Below are 18835 nucleotides of genomic sequence, written 5' to 3'. Positions count from 1 at the left end.
AATTTTCCATCAACAAAATACTTCGCGAGATTCGGGAACTGTAATAATCTGATGCCAGGTCCGGACTATAATTTGGATGCAATACCAAAACAAACACAAATACTGTCCTACTAATTACGTTCAGAATATACATTCGAATTAAAGGGTTTGGGCACAGTGGTACAGCTCCCAGTATATGCTCTGCAAATCGGACCAATACTTCTTGGTTTAATTCGTGTGGCAACAACAAGTCCAGTTTCTGTTTGTATTCTGCCTTTTCGAAATAATTACAACCGCTTTTTTAGCGGACTGATTAAAGAGAAATTGATTTTCATGAAAAAGGAATTTTGTTCAAGATTCGCCTCCAAAATAAATCCGAAAATATAATCCGGGTTTATACAGGTGATTATTACAGTGAACTGGGTTTACACAGGCACAACTGTGCGACAGGGCGGCAATAAAAAAGCGTTCTGGCAACAAGGCTCAAAAGCCGGAACTTACATCTGCCAGAAGTATTTTCGTCTAGCTTTAAAATCGCCAAAAAGAGTTCACTCCCTATTTTGCCCAATAGGGTGAATTAGTTTACTGCACGGATATTAAAGGTTTGATGGATGCATATAAGATCCAATACGATACAGTACGTCTGTATCTTTTGAATGAGATGAAGACGAATACCTAATGAATCTACTACAAGAAGACTTATGTTGAGAATGATTTCTGTTAAATAAACTTGACTTGCAACAAGATGGACCCGTTATCTTCACTGGGCTATTACTTATTCCCATAATGCAGCAAAACACGGCTTTAACGATAGATCAGACCTTGGACAGCTCCAAGAAACTTATTTTCTGACATTGAATTGAAATAATGCCAGAAAGATGAAAAAATCTGCAATTAAAAACATCATCATTTACATTATAATACGTTATGATTTTATTAATTTTTACAAAAAAAACTAAAAGTAATTTCAAGACCAAGATAATATTAGAAACAATATCATACAAAAAGGTGTTTGAAAAACAACCGAAGAACATAACATAACATACTAATATGGTCTTGAATGCGAATTTTATTTACAAATTAATTCTGATAATTAAATTTGCTCTTCATTTTTGGAACTAATTATTCTATTGATTTGGAATTCATGGCATAATAATGGCAAAAAGTCAATAATAAGAGGAATAAATATATTGTATTCCATTTCGCATTAAAACGACTTTTTTCTAAATTTAATGAGACCATTCATTTATTCAAATCATCAATCATTTAAGTAGTTTAATTGATTAACTTTCATTGGAACACTTTTACTTAGCAGTTGTATTATAATTTTAAAATGCCAAGAACAGGTCTATATTCCGCTATGTCCCCTTTTAGCTCTAAGGTAAAAAAAAACAAAAACCGTTACTAACTGTTCCAAAAGCTCAAACCAAAATGGTTTTCTTTTAAGGTTGATTGAATTAGATAAGGCGATGTTGCCGTTCATTCTATTTTTAAACTGAATCACGAAATAATGGTACTAAACTTTTGATATAACAGATCAATTGACAAGTCCCCGGCCTACCATAGTGAAACACATTTTTTTGGTAAAATTAGTTTTTTTATTCAACATAACTCCCTTCAAGGGTGAAACATTGATTATAGAAACCCTACAAAATTTCGATACTATTCTTGTAGTACGATTTGTCCCTTGCTTCAAAATAAGCCTCAGTTTCGGCGATCACCTCTTCATTCGACAAAAATGTCTTCCCACCGAGCATTATTTAGCATTATTTTGAGATCTGAGAATAGGAAGTAGTCGCTGGGGACCAGATCTGAAGAATATGGTGGACGAGGAAGCAATTCGAAACCCAATTCATGGATTTTTGCCATCAAATTTTTTCATTGACTTAAAATGCAGCCGTTTTTCGGCGATTTCGTCCTTCAAACCATTCAATAACGCTATGTAATAGTCGTCGTTGATAATCCTTCCTTTTTCAAGGTAGTCAATGAAAATTATTCCATGCGCATCCCAAAATACACACGCCATAACCTTGCCAGCCGAATGTTGCGTTGTTCCACGCTTTGAAACGGGTCCGTCGTGTGCAGTCCACACGAATGACTATTGATTGGACTTCGGAGTGAAATGATGGAGCCGTGTTTCTTCTATTGTCACATATCGACGCAAAAACTCGGATTTATTATAATTGATCAGCTTCAAACACTGCTCCGAATCATCAACTCGTCGTTTTTGGTCAAAAGTGACCTCGCGCGGCACCCACTTTGCACAGAGCTTTTTCATATCCAAATATTCGTGAACGATATGATGTACACGTTCAGTTGATATCTTTAGAGTGTCTGCTATTTCATGTAGTTTCAATTTACGGTCATTCAAAATCATTTTGTGGAATTTTTAAATGCTTTGGTCGGTATCAACCTCGTTTGGGCGTCCACTGCGTTCACCGTCTTCGGTGCTCACGTCTAATCTTAGCATACCAATCCTTGATGGTTGATTTTGCTGGGGCAGTGTCCAGAAACTCGGCATTAAATCAAGTTTTTGCTTCAACTGTATTTTTTCCCTTCAAAAAGCAATATTTTATCAACACGCGAAATTCCTTTTTATCAATTTTTTTCACAATAACAAAAGTTGTTTCACTCAAAATGCTATAATTCACAAACTAATGATCCGATAGCTATCAATTTTTTTACACGAATCTTTTGAGAGTTAGGGCTACCTAAAAAACATATGGATTTAATTCTACTAGCGCTGTCTACGTGTCAGGCCGGTGCACTTTTCAATTGACCTGTTATCTCATAAGATATAAGATTATAAGCCAATAAAATATATCTGTGCAGTTATACTTTTCCTATAGCATTCGAAAAAAATATGAATGGAAAGTGAAAAAAAAACATTCTAAATCGTTGAATATTGACTCAACAATATTTTCCAAAATAAGTAGGATAAAGTGCAAGAAGACTGGATTTGCCTGATGTTTTTAATTCATCGTGAAAGAATGGTATATATATATATTTTTTTAATACATAACAGCTAATGAATCATGATTGACTATATTACAAAAAAAAGAAATATTTTGAACTATTACGGACTCAAGCAGTATTCGTATCAAACCTATATCTTATCAGATATGTGGGATTATAAACCAATAAAATATATGTCTGATAGAAAAATTAAAAAAAAAAAATCGGCACTGTATGATTAAAAATTAAGGAAATTAGAAATTGCTTCAATTATCAAAGTTGAATACTTATGGTTCGAAACCTATTCCGAACAGTATTTATGCGTCTAAGTAGTATACTACTGGAAAATCGTACGACCTAACAAAATAGCATTCCCAACGATGAATTAAAGTTAAAAAAACAGTACCAAGTATTTTAATAATCTAATATACATGATTTTTCACGGTCTTCGTAAAACCTTAACATTACAAAGAATGAGTCTTTAAAACTAATTCACAATTTTGTACAGTAGAATATGTAAAATATAAATTCGGTATTATAAAATATGGCAACATTTGTATGGAAAGCTTTAAATAAAGATATTTGTCTAGTGTAATAATATCACAGATTAGATCAATTATTTACTTACATGAAATATCCAAGTAAACCCCCTGCGTTGCAAAACCTAATGTTTTTCTTTGGGAAAATGGATAACGCGCGTCCGATCATATAAATCTGACAGCGTCGCACAGGTAAAGAGGTGATAAAACTTATACGAACACAAGGAACGCGGCGTTGCCGCTAGCAGCGCGGCTTCACGCTGCCATGGGTCGGGTAACGGGACGGAATTGAGGTCTTGCGTGGGACGATAACACTTCTGTGCACAAAATTAAAATAAATTCAGTAAGTATTTATTAATATACAAAGTAATATACAAATAAAATGAAAACTGTATAGATTTTTTGCGTTATTCGAAAACTGCCTTATCCAATGCGCTGGTTTGTCGCCCGTGAAGACGCGTTAACGGCACGGCTAACACCGACGAGGCGGGGGGGTCGCTTTGAACGTCTGTTCCCCCCGCCCCGTCGGACAGCCCATGAACGGTCGACCTTAAAATTAACAACCTCCATTTTGAATGTATACATTTTTCATTTATTTATATCGGTTTGAGTGGGGGGACGGGAGAATCGTACGACCCTCCCCGCCCCCTTATCTCCGGGGGTGTCGTGTGGAAGGTGACGGGCTCGTTCACGTGCTGTTGAGGACGGGCCGTCCCTCCAGCTTGCTGTAGTCCAGATGGAACTCCTTGGCGACCTGAAATCGAACAGATATGACGCGTTAGAATCATCTGAGCGTGGCCGAGGTGACGCGGGGCTTCTTCGACAGTCGGTGCGGCTACCGCGTGGGGCTAGATCTGGCTGGTTCGTACGTAAACAACTAGAACTTGGTGGGGGGAAAAAGAGAAAATTACATTAGAACGGATATATTTCCAGGAACAACAACATCGATAATCTAAATACGAAACGGCACGAAGAACGTGATCAGTCGAATAATTAATTAAAATAGACAAGCACTCGACTTATTTCAAATGGTCTTAACCAGTAATAGACATTTTTCATGGTAAACATTACTGATCATCGAGATTTAGGTGATGACAAAATCGAAAAGATATTGAAATAAATATTAAAAAGACATTTTGTCGGTGTATTTAATTTAGTTCCGAGATCTTGAATAAGATCTTGCTATGCAAATTACCAGAGGATATTAATAAGAATATATACCAGCATATTATGATGCTGATGCTGCTGAGTATCATTTCCTCAAAACCTAAACAATTTTTTATGTAGAACGGACGATTACGCTCACAAGTTCCAGCTGAATCACTGAAAATTCTTATTTAAATTTACAGGCTTCAATAATGATTTTAATGCTGGTCTAACGAATTTTAAATAAATCAATGAAGATTCATATCAGACGCTAGAAGTTAATAAATATTAGTTGATGGAATAAAATTGAATGGTGTCTTTACAAGTGTGAGTAGTTGCTTCAGGGGCAATTCGGTGTAAAAACTATTCTGAACTAGGACGGGACCCAAAAGAATCCACTAGTGGATTACTATCGATAGAACTGATGCGTTATAACAAGAGCTTATTCAAGATCCTAATAACATATTCCACATTTTCCAGTCTTTATTGAAATCATTTTTAGATTTTAGAACCCCAGAATAAGTAATAAATAATAACTAATTGCAACATAACTTAATAATGTATCAACATTTAACACTTTTAACACTGTTAAATAATTAGTTACCAGTTACCTTTTTAATTTCAACATATATATTTTAATGGGTCTAATAAAAATAACAATATTGAATCAAGTGGCGTGGCGTTTTACCCAATAGAGGCACATTGAAGTAACTCGGAAGTTAAAGATTATTGCGACTCTATGTGTACTCCACTGGAAAGGTGGCACTTAAAATATAGGAAATATAATTGTTACGTTGTGAGTATAAACATCAAATTCAATGTACTAGATGAAAAATTGTTTTGAAGAAGTGAAGAAGTTATGTTGTTTTGCATTATTAATCGACTTCAAAAAAGAGGAAGGTTCTATGTTCGACTGTATATATTTTTTAATCTATGTTCACCGATTTCTCCGTCAATTATGAACCGATTTTCAAAATTATTTTGTTATTCGAAAGAGTGCACTTCCGAGTCAGGATCTGATGGTGGAATCCGGGGAAATCCTGAAATTTCAAAGGCACATACAAAGTTTTCACGTATTTATCTAAAGTAACCAGATATTTGGATATAATGTTATTGCTGAGCTGATGTGGCGGAAAATCGTAAGTCGTTCAGTGCAAAAGCGCTTCAGTTTTCCTTTTAAGGACTAACAATATCATATGAGAAATCGTAGAAACACTGCAGACAACTGCTTCTATGGTATAATTGTTAAGGCGTTCAGCTCATACGCGGAGGTCGCGGGTTCGATTCGTAACGGGGGCCACAATTTTTTGTTTTTTTTTTTAGTTTGACATTTAACTTTGTGCATATGTCACAAAATTATATTCTTACTTTTGTATTGTTTGGACTCGGTACCGACTTCAAAGTAATCAGTTGGTAGTAGTTAAAATATTATTGTAAATAGATAAATAGGTTTAGGTAGGTATTTATTTATTTTTTATTTTCCTTCCTTATTTATTAGTTCCTTATTTATTTTTTAAAGTTTAATTTTTCTGTTAAAAACATTTTATTTCTCTTTTTAATGTTAGCTATTTACACCTGTTATTATCTGCTAAAAACTTATACATTTATAAAATATCTAAAATGTTGGTGTTCTTTTTTTCTCCTTTAATAAAGTTAAACACCAGCTGAATTATATGAACTCGAAAAAGTCCTTTATTATGTTTACAAATATGATCACTATCAAACTCTTGCAGTGTTATGTCGTAATCGTTCCCTAAATATTTTGCCAAAAAATTTATCTAGAGGCCTTTGGAAATTAATGAAATACACCAGAAAAAATGTTAACGCCACCTGACAGGTCAATTGAAAAACCCCCGGTCTACCATAGTAAAATACATTTTTTTGGCAAAATTAGTTTTTTTATTCAATATAATTTCCTTCAAGCCCCCAACCCTCCAACTTTTCAATACCATTTTTGTAGTAAGATTTGTCCTTTGCTTCAAAATAGGCCTCAGTTCATCGCAATCACCTCTTCATTCGATGAAAATATCTTCCCAGCGAGCATTCTTTTGAGATCTGAGAACAGGAAATAGTCGCTGGGGGTCAGATCTGGAAAATATGGTGGATATGACAGCAGTTTGTAGCTCAATTCGACCAATTTGTCACGGTGCGTTGTTTTGGCACTCACATCACTCTTTTTCTTCAAATGCGGCCATTTTTCGGCGATTTCGTCTTTCGAACGGTCCAATAACACTATGTAATAGTCGCTGTTGACGGTCCTTCCTTTTTCAAGGTAATTAATGAAAATTATTCCATGCACATCCCAAAATACAGGTTCATCGTGTGCAGTCCACTCGAATGACTGTCGATTGCTTCATCCATTGTCACATATCAACGCAAAAACTCGGGTTTATTATGCTTGATCATCTTCAAACACTGCTCCGAATCATCGACTCGTCGTTTTTGGTCAAAAGTGAGCTCGCGCGGCACCCACTTTGCACAGAGCTTTCCATGTCCAAATATTTGTGAACGATATGATGTACACGATCAGTTGATATCTTTAGAGTGTCTGATTTTTTAAATGTTTTCGTCGGTAACAACCTCTTTTGGGCGTCCACTGCATTAACCGTCTTCGGAGCTCATTTCACCACGTCTAAACTTAGCATAACAATCCTTGATGGTTTATTTTCCTGAGGCAGTGTCCGGAAACTCGGCATCATGCCAAGTTTCTGCTTTAAATGTATCTTTTCCTTTCACAAAGTAATATTTTATCAACACGCGAAATTCCTTTTTATCTATTTTTTTCACAATAACAAAAGTTGCTTCACTCAAAATGCTATAATTCACAAAATAATGATCCGACAGCTGTCAAATTTATACACGCATCTTTTGAGGGTCAGGGCTAACAAACATATGTAATTCTAGTAGCGCCATCTATGTGTCAGGGCGGAGACTTTTCAATTGACCTGTTACCACTTGAAATAAAACACGTCTTTCGAAATCAATCTTACCTTTCTCCAACTTTGGACGTCAAAGAAATAGTAGGTGCCTCGTTCGTAGGTTTGCGTCTTTTCGATATGGGCCATGCCGGGTACTTGCGTTATCCATACCTTCTCTTCCATGTGATACCTCCACTCTCGACCGTACCTATCGGGTTAAGAAAGTCGGTTGGATCTCCAAAAACATTTCGATAGTTCAGTGAAACTTACAGTTCGGCAGCAGCTGCTATTTGAAGTACGTCGCCTACGCTAGTATAAAACATAAAAAACAAGAGATCATCTTTGTACCGGCTCAGCTTCATAGCAGCAAGTTTGTCTCTGCAAAATACAAAACTAAATGATCATTGTATTAAAATTTTAAGATATTGGGTGGAAAGATTATTATCATTCACGGGCTTCAGAAATCAAATATTTTACAGAGAACAAATACTACATAATATTTTATGATACTTCAATAATAATTAATTTTTTTTCTGAGGCTAATCTCAAGTGTGTAACATGACTGCCTAGAGTCTCCATTTTCAAAACGCAATAACTTTTGACTAAGATCTAGAATGTTCTATGAATCGTTCACCATTCATTCGACAGACATGTCCAAAACATTATAATATGCATCTCTGAATTTTTTAGTAGACATAGGTTTCTAGATTCACTATTATTTTATTGCTTTATCAACTTTACTTCTCTACTACTGATATATTGTTAAGTGTACTTTAACTGCAAACAATTGCCAATCTTCAAAACGTCCATTATATTCAGTCACCTAAATTAAAATAATATTTCACATATCAATGTTGGCTGGAATTTTACTCATATTCAAAACAATATTATTTTTGTTTAGAACGGCTAATTTAGATATGTTTTTATTATTTTATGATAAGATTGGTATCATTAAAGATATGCGATATTTATGTATATTCCGTTTTTCAAAATGTTCTTAAATATCCCTTTATTTTTTATAAGTATTAGCCCAAAAACATTTTTAAAAGCAATCTATTTTCTTTTTATTATTTATTTATTCGTTATCTAGTAATTTTCCCTTAATATTGCTGTTCAATTCAAATCCAGATCTAAGTCCGATGGATGTCCTCCCACTAGTAGCTATACTAATTCAAAGGGTTTTTGTCTCCCAATATCCTCCAGCGTTGTATTTGTAGCGCTTCGACATTTTTATGTTCACACACCTCACTTAGTGTTTTTTGGAAAACCATTTAAATTCTAAGGTAATAGTAATCGTCCAATGTTCTCAACTGCTTAATATGATATTTAGAGATCATAATAATTTCCACATTCTTCCACTGCATGGGTACATATGGTAATCAAAGTGTAGCATTGAATAGGTATGCAAGTTTTTTAACATGCTTTATCTACTTGACCACCTATTAGATCATACCCTAGAATCTTTTGATATTGACATTTTTCTGAATTTCATCGATAATTTCCTTTGGAGTTATTGGGTTTAAAACTTCTAACTCCTAAAACTATCTAAATTTCAATTTGGACTAGGTACAATATAGCATGCGTCAGCAAGATGAGACTGGAAAATATCTGCTAAGAGCTTTGCAAATAATTCCGCTTTTTTACTATTATTAGAGAATGATGATGTCTCTATGTATCAGCGAGTTTTGGTATTTTGGTGAACTTATCGCATGCTCATTCAGAAAAATTGAGTTGCTGACCCAGTTTAGATAGCATAGTTTTATCAACCGGTGCTCTACTTTGTCGCCATTTTTATCTTATTCTCTGTTGTTACAAGCTTTCTAATTTCTCTTGCAGAGTTCATCCCTAGTCCATTTCAATCTATCCATTTGTTTGTTAATGATGATTAATGGGATATATTCATTATTGTAATGCTTATCCTCAAAATAATATGAAAGTGTTTGTGAAATTTGAGCACAATATGTATATGATGTCCGAAAAAGATCAGAAAAAATGCGTAATTCGAACGTCGGAAAAGTCTGATGATTATCGTAAAAGTTTTACCAACCTGATCGCATGATTGATGAGGTACTCCGGTGGAACGTGAAAGTCGACGTCCTGTGGCCGACACGGATGATCGGCCCAGGGTCCGCCAAACGATGGGTACAGGTTCTCAGGTGAATTGAGATTCAGCCCAAGGGCGGTTAGGTCCTGACCTAGCGCCAGCGACACCAAGTTCGGATCGGATTCGGCCGCTCGAATGAAGGCAAGCAACCCGACAACACCAAACTGATCTGATACCATATTGGCCGGTATATTACTCACCCTACCGTCAGGCGTCGACCGAATACCGCCTAAAAAAACATCAAAGCAATCGTTTACAACAAATATGTGATGGTGCCGAGAGTTGTCGTACCTGATTGCTTGTTGGGAGTCTTGTCGGCATTGCCACCACTAGACTGCGTCGACGCAGATGGTGGTATTTGGCAGTCCGATCCGCCTTCTTGTGCGTTCTTCTCGTCTGACTGACTGCCCGCGGGCGACGCTCCCTCCATTCGATTCTGAGTTCCAGGCAACGCGGGAAAATCCTCACTAGACATGGTAAACTCGCTAGTTTCAGACGTGGGCTGGAACATCAACTGACGTTTCAATTGATCGGCCTGAAGCCCGATCGACGATAATAGCCATAATTTAAGATATTCATAAATCAAATCATTGTTTAGTGCTGAAAATTGTCCGCACCTACTAATTTAGTGCAGTAATCAATTACGAAAAACTATATAAAATACAACAAAATTTTCGGAAAAATACAACAGTTTAACTAAAGAAAGCCCTGAGCCCTTATATAGTTAATAGTATTGATTCCATTTGTGCTAAAAAGGTTAAAAATCCCAGCCAAAAATTTTAAATATTTAACAATCTCTAATGAAAAAACAAAGTTGTAGGTTGCAGATAATCCTCAAACCTATAACTAAACCCAACTTCGTGCATGAAGTTAGATTTAATATATAAGGTCAAATACTGATACAAAACTGACTGGTTTCGGGTGCACCCAACGAAAACCGTTAGTCTTGCATCTTTGATATTAGGAATGATAAGAACTCACCTGTTTGACCATTCCCACGTAGGGTTTCGCCCCGGGCATCGGACTTGGTTGGGGCACATCTCCTGAATTACGATTCGTCAATGACGGAAACTCGCTAAGATCCAAAAGTGACGGCGTGTTCGCATCTCCCGAACCGAATACGGAATTAAAGGAACTATAACCGCCTAGAGTGTTCATTGACGTGTTAATATTACCCATCTGGTTTGAGTTTCTATAAAAACGTTAAAAAATACATATAATATGCATATATGTCATTTATAACTATATTTTCATAAGACTCAAAATTCTATTTTATATAAATATATGAACCCACTTATTGTTCATATAGTCTAAAAAAAGCATCATACATGTATAAATATAACAAACACCACAGACTTATTCATATTAACGATTTTATTGTTTCATAAAACGATCAGTACTATCCAGCAAAAAAACATTCATATATAAAGAATTATTACGAAGAAATAATAATGATCTTTACTTATTCGGTACTTCACCAAAGAAACACATGATAATGAAATAATTATAACAGTCATGAATACAAATACAATTTGTTTAAATATACAGCAATGAGTATATACAAAAACAACATTAAATAATTGTATACAGGAAACATAAATACATTTAGAATCTATATGAACTTCTTGGTTATGTTTTTTACATGAAAAACAAAAAATATTCCTTTAAAATGCTGAAAATGTATTATTTATTACTATCAAACTAAAACATAAAAATGCTACCACAGTTTTCAGGTACAAGTGCTTCAAGTGATATTACCCTGCGTAGATATTTGCACATATGACTATTGTTATCAGCTTATGAAACTACGCAAAGCTGACATAAAAAACCCTTACCCCATTGAAGGAACAGGCCTCCTTTCAGATGATGGTCTCTGACCAAATACTGGGGTAACATGCCCAGACATTGGATTATTTCCAAAACCAACACTAGTCCTGGCGAGGTTGTTACCTCCTAAGGTTCTTGTAAAGTTCAAGTTCGCCATAGCTATCTGTTTGATGCCCAGCTACCCTTTCGCATAACGACTACTGGCCGGGCTTTGTTTTTCGGCACTTTTTTTGTGATCTATAACTCTCTTTCAGTTTGGGTCTTACAAAAAAATACAAACATAATAATTAAAAAGTATACTAAATGCAAATACGGATTGGAGATGTTTGGATTGTACTTGGTGACGCGCCGTCAAATATATACGGTTAATCCTGCAACTTTTCGGCGCTTGTATAATAACAAAATGTTAAACGATATTTTTAACAAATTCTCTGTAAATAAATGTTTTTGTCCATCTGAAATCCGCCATTACTAATATATATGTCAACGAATGTCAAAATCTTCTCTCAATTTATACTTCCCTACGTTAAAACTTTGACATTATTATATTTTTGTCAATCAATTTACGTTAGGCGAAATTAGTCAAGCAAAGTTACAAATGTATACTATAATTTTATTAATACATTGTATATATACATTATCCTACAGAATAATGAATACATTATTCTGTAGGATCATTAGAACTAATATTAAATAGTGATCTTTATTAAAAGAAGAATTCCCTCAATTTTTATGTTTTAAGAAGTGAGGGTTACTTTCAGTGACACGTTATCAGTACTCGATAAACTTCGGCAGTTTTCGAATCATTGTCCCGTGTTGCCATTTTACGAGCTCTCCAGAACCATAATCAAATCAGCTGGGCACGTTCACGAATGACAGATTTATATTTCAGTATTTTGTAGACACATTTTGACTTTAAACTTAGAGGATACCTATTATATTATTACTGGTGTATTTATATCTGATTATTATTTATATTTTTTAAATTTCTGTGTTGTGTGTTATCAGTTTATCCTTAATTTGCATTTGTATTGCTGTTATTAATTTATTTCACATATAGAGTTAACTATTATATTTTAATTTGATGGTCTGCCGTTGGAAATTTAACTTAAGAAGCAATAAATATAGGCTAAGTCATTTAATTATGATTATTGTCAAAACAATCAAGCTGTAATTAGGGAATATTTATTCTATTTATAATTGGATTCAATTATATAATAAATTCACTATGTTTTAAACGTAATTGAATCGGTGATATTAAAAGTTCAGAGAAATGTCAGTCTATGTGCTTTGTGTGAAAAAATTGACCAAGAAACATTGAGATTTGACTTTAATGAAAATTTTGAAAAGTTGAAAGGTAATATTAAATTATTGTTACGACCGGTTAGTTACACATTTATAACTACTTGTCAGCAATCGGGTTTGAAATTTTTCCGAAGGGAGGGAAAGTTACTTTGGTCTGTTGTAATGTTTATATATTAATACACACGTTATATTTGTTGTAGTACATGCTATTTTATTATTTTTCATATAGTAAGGATAATTTTGTACTACTTTTGATAATTTAAAACTTTGTACAAGGTATTTGCAAGTAATAAGCTTACCAAAAATGTAAAAAGTTGATATGTGGATTCAAGAAAATATATTCTTAAAATATACGTATGATTTACAAGAACTGGTAGCGTGGCAAATCAAATTTTATACAGAAATAAATTTTCGTGTTTTTTTTTAATTTTAGTGCACATGTCGTGCGTCCCCATCAGTAGACTATTGGTTTTATTGGAGTATTCTTGTGTATAAGCCATGATAAACATATCTAAATTATCCATTTATGAATGCAGAATTGGTAGTTAGAGCACTATAGTTTAGTAGCAAGTTTTAAGGCGGTTAAAAAAAATTTATTAAAAATAGTCCAAATTGATAAACTACAACATGGATCGTCAACAATCAGAAGGTATGCGTATTTTAATATCGATGCGATGATTTTAAAAAATATATATTATACTTCTAGAAGAGGCTCTGGCTCAAGAACGTTATAACACATTATTTTTGCGTGATTTTTGTCATGTATGTGATACAGACCTAAAAAATTCTGAAGAAGCTGCTTCGCATTACAATTCAACTAGACACAAATTAAAGTTGCAAAGTAAGCGGGCAGAAGAAACTAGAGCATGTGCGGAACAGTATAATAAATTGTTCAACACGATGCCAAACCAATATAGAGGAAATTTGAATCAATTTCAAAATCACAACATTCTAAGAGGAGACGTGACCACAAATACAGGGATAATACCAAATAACTATCAACTTCCCAGTTCCATTTTAAAACTGCCACCTGTTAATGATATGCCTAATGTAATCGGGTATTTAGGTGAAGACCAAATTCTAACAGAATACAATGATCTCAAAAAGGTATTGATCAATAGTGCTTCGAGAGATTCACGTGATCAAAGTCGTGAAAAAATCAAGCTGGAACTAGTGGTGGAAATTGAAAAGCTGATGCAGAGAATTTATACTCCCAACCACTTACCACTGGAATTTATTTATGGTGAATTGAAAGAAGTGAATAATATTTTACAGACTTTTCCATCTGGTAATAAAAATGTGAGCTCTTTAGTAGAACCCACTCCTGTTCCTATGCTTAAAGATCCACCTAGTTTTGAAATCTATTATGTCATGCGTATAGCTTTTATTGGTGTCGTGTTATTCTTTGCTTATAAGTTTTTAAGGTCTAATAATTAATTTAATATGTAAGATGTTTTTTTCATTATATTTTATACTTTAATTATATTTTACATAAGCTTTAAAAACCTACAAAAGTAAATATGATATTATTTGTTTTGTGTATTTTTAAATATATTCGTCAGAAATGTACCAGTGTTTTATTGGCGAAGAGATTTGAAGCAATTACGCTAATCTTTGTTATTTCCTTAATTTTTTTCATATTTTAAAATCTCCTTTTACCAACTATAGCTTTATACTGTTTAACGTTGGCGCCGAACCACGGTTCTTGGCATTAAGCCTACCGACTGGCGAGTGACCATCTTAGAAGACATCCGGTCTTACCCAGCCTGATTTTACACTCTTGCCTAAGACAATCACAAACATAAATTTACGACCCAGCAGTTCCTTAAAATTGGATTCATTCTTCTAGATTGCTATGCACTAAATCTGGAAATTACCAAGAGTATCAGGAAAATTTACTAAAGATACGAAAGAAAAAGGGGTGATGGATTTGTTTTGATTTGACGATGTTCGATTCCGAAGATTTCATTCCGGGGTCCTCATGTTTGGTTTTATATCATTACTTTTTTGGATGCTCGGATATTCTAAAACTTTCTAAAAATCTAATAAACAGAATGCTTTATATTTTGTGAATAAAACTAAAATTTCGGTAACATACTGTGCGCTAAATTATTATGTTGCCGGTTTGTTCAAATAATTTCTTTCTACAACTACCGAGCATGAAAATATATATATATATATATATATATATATATATATGTATCCGTTTTTATAGCTATTAGTAACATTTTTGTATGGGTTCAACAGGGACAATAATTATGTCTTATGATAGTTATTATACACATGACATGGATCAAAAGTATATTCATTTGTTCAGTCTTAAACGCTCCATGGTTTGTCAGAAACAATCAAATTCATAGAGAAACTGACACTCCAGAAATCAAGCACGTCATACCTCAATCATTCCACAAACAACAACTCAGCTCAAGTTCTTCTGAAAAAGCCAGCTGGTCCAAAATCCGTGAATAATGAATAACATGTTAAACAAACGCAGAAAAAAATAATATGGTCCTCAGAGATTGCCAATATCAACATACTCTTATTGAAAAAACCTACAGTATTTTATAATAAATTAGTTATGAGAAAAATGCCGTGGACAGCAAATTTTATAACTCCTCTTGTGGCATAAAATTACGTCATGGTCCACCAAGGCTCTGCGGCAATTCACCAGGTTGTGATATAATCGGATACGATCCTCGTTTGTTATATCTACAAAACATGTGAAAAATATGAAATGCGACACAATTTCAGTCAGTTAGCAAAAACGGTAGACAAAGCCTAAAACAAGATAAACAAAAACAAATCAGTATTTGTTCTTAAGAATTATAGCATGGAGGACAAATCGGCTAGATCAAGGAGTCCGGGAACTATAAATATTTCTGAGAACAAATAACATAGACGCATACTGGACAGTACACCCTAACGAACGGACTCGACACGAAATAGCTCTAATTATAAAATAAAATATACAGCATTTCCAACAAGACGAGATAAGACAAGAAGAAATAAAGGCTCCGATTGTTACTATTGAAAAGAATGGCGCTGAAATAAACATAGGTGCTATATACTGTCCACCAAGATACAAAATAACACAACAATACAGAGATTTATTTTTAAAATTAGGTCCAATGTTTATTATTGGCGGGGACTTTAATGTTAAACACACAGCCTGGATTTCACGAATAATAACACTTGGAAAAATAAACTAATTACTTGCAGCAATTAATATTACAACTTGTAATTAACATTCACAGCATGAACCCACTTACTGTCCCATTGACAGTAATAACGTGCCAGACCTACTAGACATTAAGATTTAGACAGCCATCTCATCAAATCAAATACAAATCGAGAGCTTGTGCGAACTACCCTCTGATCACAATACAGTATTGTTAACACTAAGCACGACATTTGTGAAAAAAAAAACAAAGAAGCCTAATTTTACTAACAATTTTACTAACTGGGACACGTTTAGACTTATAATGCAGGAACAAATCACTTTAAAAGTAAAACTCAAAAGTATAGACGATCTTGAGCAACAAACCCGAAATATAATTGAACAAATTCGGTCTGCTCTAAAAGAAACTACCCAACATTAAGATAAAAATCAGAATATGAGCTAAATTACCTCATTGAAATTGAGGAATTAATAAATGAAAGACGAAAAGCTAAAAGAGTATGGAATAGAACGAGAAATGCTGTAGACAAAGTAATATTTAATATAATTAGCAATTAAACAAATCAAAAGGTTAAAGAATATAAACATGGTTGCCTCGAAAAATATGTAAGTGGATTAAGTCAGGAAGCAGACAAAGATTACTCGCTATGGAAAGCAACTCGGAGGTTACCAATTATTTGAGCACCGCTATTAAAGATAATCAAATTGAATGGGTTCGACGCAACGATGAAAAAGCTGAATTATTCGCAGAAAATTTAATGATATAATATCTACGATAGTTATAAATTCTGTTTATCATTTCGATGTAGCAGTAAATCTGATTTATCTAATGGAAGTTGCCACAGAAATTGACAAAAACCTCAGTCCTAAAAAGGCTCCTGGAATTGATGATATTTCAATCAATGGGTTATTGAAAAAGCGAAACAACAAGTTTTTTCTTACAGACTTATTTCTCTGCTACCTGCGATATCAAAATTATTTGAAAAACTGCTGTTAAAACACATTAAATCATTTATAGAAATATCAGATTTCCAGTTTTGATTTCGAAATCACCACTCGACAATCGACCAAATGCACAGGTAACAGCGGTTATTGAAAAGGCATTCGAAGAAAATAAATATTGCCCATCAGTGTTCCTGGATGCCTCGCAAGCTTTTAACCGGGTATGGGATTAATTTGGGATTATTAATTACTGTCGACTGCAGAAATCATATATTTTCGAAAGAAAATATAGAGTCTTGCATGAAGGGACATTCTCAACACTAAAACCTATATCGCCTGAAGTTCCACAAGCGTCTTAAGACCATTCTATACTGCTAATATCCCAACAACAAAAGAAACAGTACTTGAAACATTTGCTAACGACACAGATATAATGGCAAAAGATGATAAATATATATATATATATATATATATATATATATATATATATATATATATATATATATATATATATATAAATATATATATATATATATATATATATATATATTTATATATATATATATATATATATATATATATATATATATATAATTTTGCATTGCGGTGAAATGGCAAAAACCTATATATTAATATATATATGTGTTCTATCTGTGCAAATTATGTAGTTAGTTTCATTTTAGCCGCTGTATATTTTTATTACTTCATTTATGTACATATTCATATAGTCCTTATCTTTTATCCATATTTCTAACCTAAAATATATATACTACAAAAATAACTACATTAGGCTGATTAAAAGAATGATTTCTTTACCCAAATCTCTAAATTAAATTGCATTTTTTAATACATATTTTCTTATTTATTTCACTTTTAAACATAACATCCAACTATATAAAAGTCTAAGAAAATTTTGCGCTAATCTCAGATCATACGCCAGTGATTCTGACGTTAAGCGAAATTGTAATAAGAAAAGTGGTAGCTGAAAAACGAAAATTACGAAAAAAATGGCAACAAAACGGAACACCTGAATATAAAAATACTTTAAACCCTGAAAAGAAAGACTGAAAAGGGGAAATACTGGAGATTAAAAACAAAACCATAAATGACTATACGAGAAATTTAACAGATGCTAAAGAAACTGATTATTCCCTCTGGAAAGCCACGAAATATCTAAAGCGCTCATGTCTACACAGTCCACCTATAAGAGACCTATGTGGGAATTGGGCACGTGACGATCACCAAAAAGCAGAAGCATTTGCTGAATATCTAGAAAAAAAACTTTCAAACCACACGAAACAAATTTTGAATATAATTTGCCGGATATAGAAGCTGAAAATTCGATGATTGAATTAGTAACGCCGAAAGAGCTAACCAGTTATTAAAACTGACATTAAACCCAGGAAATCGCCAGGCTACGATTTAATAACAGAAGAATTACTGCAAAAACTTATATCACTCGATAAAATCATAATTACCAGTACATAATAAATTGCTATTATATAAGCAAATACTGAAACCTATGTCCATACGGAGTTCAATTATGGGGGATGTTCTGCAAAGAGTAACATAAACAAAATACAAATTATTCAGAACAAAGTCCTGGGAGGTATTGTGGGCGCACCCAAATGCTATAGGACTGATTACCTACATCGAGACAAGAATAATATTTCTTGTTTTCTTTTTCTTCACCAGAATTCCAGACACCAGACTCACAAATTAAATTAATATTGTGATTTCAAAAATATAAATATTTTGTAAGCAAAGTAAGCAGACGATTCTTGTTATTCTCGAATTTTATGTTGGGATGAAATTTTCACCTTTGTTGGTTTTTTCTGTCACAGGTTTTTGTGTCATATACGTTCCGATAAAGCGGACATATTAATTTGTTTTCTCTGCAAAAAATGTAAAATGCCGACGAATAAACGATAAAACGAATAGC

At 33.6% G+C, this 18835-nt stretch overlaps 2 protein-coding genes across 8 annotated transcripts; one reads left to right on the top strand and one right to left on the bottom strand.

The window, feature by feature from the left end:
- Positions 1-3808: 3808 nt before the first annotated feature.
- Positions 3809-11960, bottom strand: Rga (CCR4-NOT transcription complex subunit regena). Of its 6 annotated transcripts, none has more exons than XM_076411842.1 (7): positions 11477-11960; positions 10623-10833; positions 9933-10176; positions 9585-9870; positions 7808-7930; positions 7610-7745; positions 3809-4227 (listed from the first exon to the last, which is right to left on the bottom strand). In XM_076411842.1, exons 1-7 carry the CDS (start codon positions 11623-11625, stop codon positions 4162-4164), a joined length of 1215 nt encoding a protein of 404 aa, XP_076267957.1. In that variant the 5' UTR covers positions 11626-11960; the 3' UTR covers positions 3809-4161. The 6 variants fall into 6 exon arrangements, with proteins under 6 accessions (XP_076267957.1, XP_076267958.1, XP_076267959.1 ...); XM_076411843.1 differs by having other exon boundaries at positions 7808-7915; XM_076411844.1 differs by having other exon boundaries at positions 9933-10155.
- Positions 11961-12351: 391 nt separating this feature from the next.
- LOC143201004 (uncharacterized) lies at positions 12352-14340 on the top strand. Of its 2 annotated transcripts, XM_076411840.1 has the most exons (3): positions 12685-12825; positions 13207-13422; positions 13480-14340. In XM_076411840.1, the coding sequence occupies exons 2-3, from the start codon at positions 13401-13403 to the stop codon at positions 14208-14210; spliced, it is 753 nt and encodes a 250-aa protein (XP_076267955.1). In that variant the 5' UTR covers positions 12685-12825; positions 13207-13400; the 3' UTR covers positions 14211-14340. The 2 variants fall into 2 exon arrangements, with proteins under 2 accessions (XP_076267956.1, XP_076267955.1); XM_076411841.1 differs by having other exon boundaries at positions 12352-13422.
- The last annotated feature ends 4495 nt before the right edge of the window (positions 14341-18835 follow it).

The sequence above is a fragment of the Rhynchophorus ferrugineus genome, unplaced genomic scaffold (genome assembly GCF_030347505.1).
Source record: "Rhynchophorus ferrugineus isolate W39M unplaced genomic scaffold, kcgeb_rfMv2 rfM8, whole genome shotgun sequence".
Classification (NCBI taxonomy): Eukaryota; Metazoa; Arthropoda; class Insecta; order Coleoptera; family Curculionidae; genus Rhynchophorus; species Rhynchophorus ferrugineus.
Note: the sequence above shows the minus strand (reverse complement) of the source record. Positions and strands in the feature narration are given on the sequence as shown.

Bases quoted from the DNA above. Each gene is read 5' to 3' on its own strand.
- Rga (XM_076411842.1), bottom strand. From the start codon at position 11,625: ATGGCGAACTTGAACTTTACAAGAACCTTAGGAGGTAACAACCTCGCC. The intron at 10,834-11,476 runs GTAAGGGTTTTT...ACGTTTTTATAG, and splicing joins AGGCCTGTTCCTTCAATGGG to AAACTCAAACCAGATGGGTA. The intron at 10,177-10,622 runs GTGAGTTCTTAT...ATCGGGCTTCAG, and splicing joins ACGTGGGAATGGTCAAACAG to GCCGATCAATTGAAACGTCA.
- LOC143201004 (XM_076411841.1), top strand. From the start codon at position 13,401: ATGGATCGTCAACAATCAGAAG. The intron at 13,423-13,479 runs GTATGCGTATTT...TTATACTTCTAG, and splicing joins GGATCGTCAACAATCAGAAG to AAGAGGCTCTGGCTCAAGAA.